Source organism: Rattus rattus, chromosome 2, assembly GCF_011064425.1.
Source record: "Rattus rattus isolate New Zealand chromosome 2, Rrattus_CSIRO_v1, whole genome shotgun sequence".
NCBI lineage: Eukaryota > Metazoa > Chordata > Mammalia > Rodentia > Muridae > Rattus > Rattus rattus.
Window position 1 is genome coordinate 101,717,947 of NC_046155.1, and position 3,424 is coordinate 101,721,370.

A 3,424-nucleotide genomic window follows, 5' to 3' on the forward strand; every position below is an offset into this window, starting at 1 on the left:
CTCATAGCCTGGCATGTCTTCATCTTGTTACCTAGTACATTCTGTTTTCTGGGTGAATTGTGAAAACACCTAAGACGATATAGACACCACAAAAAGCAAAAAGGAAGGAGAATTATAGACAACATATATGATAAAATGACACTAAAGATGGTATCCATCATATATATCAATTTATAGATATTAAAAAATAGTTATCATAATATTCCCAATAGCTGGATGGAGCAGAGCTCAAGACCAGAATGACTACAGAGAAATAATTACTTTGATGTAGATTAGATTCCCTCTGAATTTATTCCGAGAAAGAAAAAAATCAACCTTTAAAAAAATTTTTTTTGAGCTAGAACTTCCTGCATTATATTCTGGTCTGAAGCTTTCTATGTACATGGAAAAATGTTGAACTATTGATCATCATGCCTCTACCTCCTAAATGCTGGGATTGTTGGTGTCCATCTCTACACTCTGTAGCTTTATGTGATGTTGAGGGTTGAGTCAAAGGCTTTATATATGCCAAGCAAGGATTCCATAAACTGAGCTACAGGCAAACCGTGATATTTTTGACCTCTCTAGATGATCCTGGGTTGTCCAAATTTTGGAACACATTACTAGAGAAAATAGAAGAGACATAGGAAGTAACAGTCAGACATATAGACAGAGAGAGCCAGTCACTTAAACTTACTTTCATTGGTTTAATAAAAATTTTATTTTATTAAAAATAATCTATTTGGTAAATTCTGTATCACAACAATTATTATATTATTTTATTCTGTTCTGTCTAAGGAACAAACTCTTGGAGCTATGAAAGGAGAAACAGCTTTTACATAAAATCAGAACAAAAAGCCAAGTTGCAGAAGAATATAAAACAAGTTATAGTTCACTAGGCAGACCAGATAAAACTTTTTTAGTAGCTTGGAAACTGCTATAAAGATATTTCTTTTTTTTCCCTCTAAGTTAGCTGTAAGTCTAAGAAATTTGAGAAAATGATCACTTTTTGTGAGAAGGAGTAGATGCGGCTAGTAGAGATCACCTGGAAGGCTAGCATGACAGAGCCCAGAACCTGGAAAATAAGTGATTCATCTTGGGTCTGGCTATGCAATTATCCTAGCATTTTATGTCTTGTTGAGTCTGCTCATGAGAGTTTTTTGTTTGTTTTCTTGTTTGTTTGGTACATTTAAAACTTATCTTTTGATTTTGTATACTGGTTCTTTAAGAGGCAATAAAATCTGAAAGGTATTGGGGGAAATAAAAGATAATTTCTCTTCCAGTAAGAACCATTGGCTATGTTTTTCCCATCCTGCCATTCCAGAAAAATGACCAGGATATGATGTTCTGGACTTCTGTGTACCAGTTATCCCATTTAGGTTTAACCATTCTGTTCTCTAAATAGAAATTTTTAATATGTGTTGATAAATAAAAATGTGTCTATGTCTATTTAGTAGTGCCCTGGACCAAACTTATTAAGATGATGGTTATCTGGACTAGCATTTCTGCTTTAAAATTGTTATTATTGGTATCATTATTTGATAAATTTTATCAATATTGAAACTGAGCAGACTTTTCATGAATATGCTTTTCTGAGATCAAGCATCCTGAATCGAGGCTTAGTCTGGCTTGTTTCATTTTAGATAGTTTTCTAGAACCAGAAACCAGCCACATATGAACAAGATTACTAAATGCCTTAGCATTACATATAGGAGGCCCAGTGTATGGGGAACACATGGAGAATGATGGCCTTTGACCCAAACATGTATGACATAGTATAGTATGAACTATCCTGAAGTTTCAAAAGCCATATATGTATGTGCTTGTTGTATGTCATAAGCTCAACAAATGGTTTAAGTTTCCTTAGGGAAATAGTTAACATCAAGTGAGATCAAGACATAGCATTTAGCATTGTGAATACATTATGGCATATCAAGTCAGCAATAAATAGTAATCAAGTAGCAGAGGAATTAGTATGTCTCTACTAATGTATTTTGTGTGAGTGCTTCTGCCTGGAACACTGTCACTATATTTACATTCCAGGAGCAGTCAGAGTCATGTTTTAGAACAAGGCAGGGAGAATAAGCGAAGCAAACCACTCTGAATCTGTTTGGTCTTAATGCTATAGATGACAGGGTTCATAAAAGGGGGGAAAAGGAAGTAGATGTAGCTCATTGTGATGTGGACCACATGAGGAACATGCTTTCCAAATCTGTGAATAAATGTCAGACCAACCACAGTGACATAGAAGACCAAGATGCAACAGATATGGGAGACACATGTGTTGAGGGCCTTGGCCCGCTCATCTGTAGAAGCAATGCCCATGACAGTCTTGAGAATTAAAATATAGGAGAAGAAGATGATCAGGAAGTCTAGCAGGACCATTGTAAACACAACCACAACTGGATAGAGACGATTGAATGAGATGTCAGCACAGGCTAGCTTGATGACATCTTGGTGTAGACAGAAAGCATGGGAGAGTACATGGGATCGACAATAGGGAAACCAATACAGGCGAATGATTATTGGCATGATTGACAGACCAGCCCTCATTACTACACCTATGCCAATCTTTATTACCCTAGTATCAGTAAGGATGGTTGTATACCTTAATGGGTTGCGAATGGCAATGAAACGATCATAGGCCATGGCAAGCAAGACCCCTGACTCCACAATAGACAGAGTGTGGATAAGGTAGGCCTGAGAGAAGCAGGCTGCATGACCAATTTCCCTGTGATTTAACCACAGTACACCAAGCACTGTGGGCATGGTGGTCAATGTTACTCCAAGATCCGTAGCTGCCAACATACCTAAGAAATAGTACATGGGTTCATGGAGGTTATGGTCATCCTTAATGAGGAAAAGGAGGGTGCCATTGCCAAGCAGTATGGAGATATAAGCCATCAGTAATGGGAGGGAGATTAGATGATGGGCTTTCTCCAGACCTGGGAAGCCAGTGAGCAGGAATGGGGAAGAGGAAATGTTGAGCCACATTGTAGGCATTGCAGACAGAAATAGTCACATCTGACACGATGATCAAATACAGTTCTTTAGGATTTGCCCCTTGAGGATGCTACTTGCTGTGTGGATGATCAGTGGTTCTGCTTTCCAACAACAATGATAATTCAATATTCCTGGGAGCTTTCTAGGTATGACAAAACAGGATATGTCAAGAACAACTCTACATTTCCAGAGCTCACATCATTGGAATGTACATTAGTCATAAGCTATCCGTGAAGGGTAGACTTAGATGAAATCTTTGTAAATCTTATTCTTCAAAGAAAATGAGGTATAGTTGAGTAGTGCTTTAATAGAATTGGTACTTACAGGGCTATTTTCATGGTACTCCTCATCATGAATATTGGTATTTAGAATAGACCCAAAGATTCCCCAGAATAAAGGAGACAGAATGCCAGAAAGCATCTAAGCATTGTTGAAGACCAGG

General features: G+C 37.5%; 1 protein-coding gene across 1 annotated transcript; it reads right to left on the reverse strand.

Moving 5' to 3' along the window:
• Positions 1-2,034: 2,034 nt before the first annotated feature.
• On the reverse strand, positions 2,035-2,982 carry LOC116894009 (olfactory receptor 51B6). Its single transcript, XM_032895725.1, has one exon. It carries the CDS (start codon positions 2,980-2,982, stop codon positions 2,035-2,037), a length of 948 nt encoding a protein of 315 aa, XP_032751616.1.
• Positions 2,983-3,424: the final 442 nt, after the last annotated feature.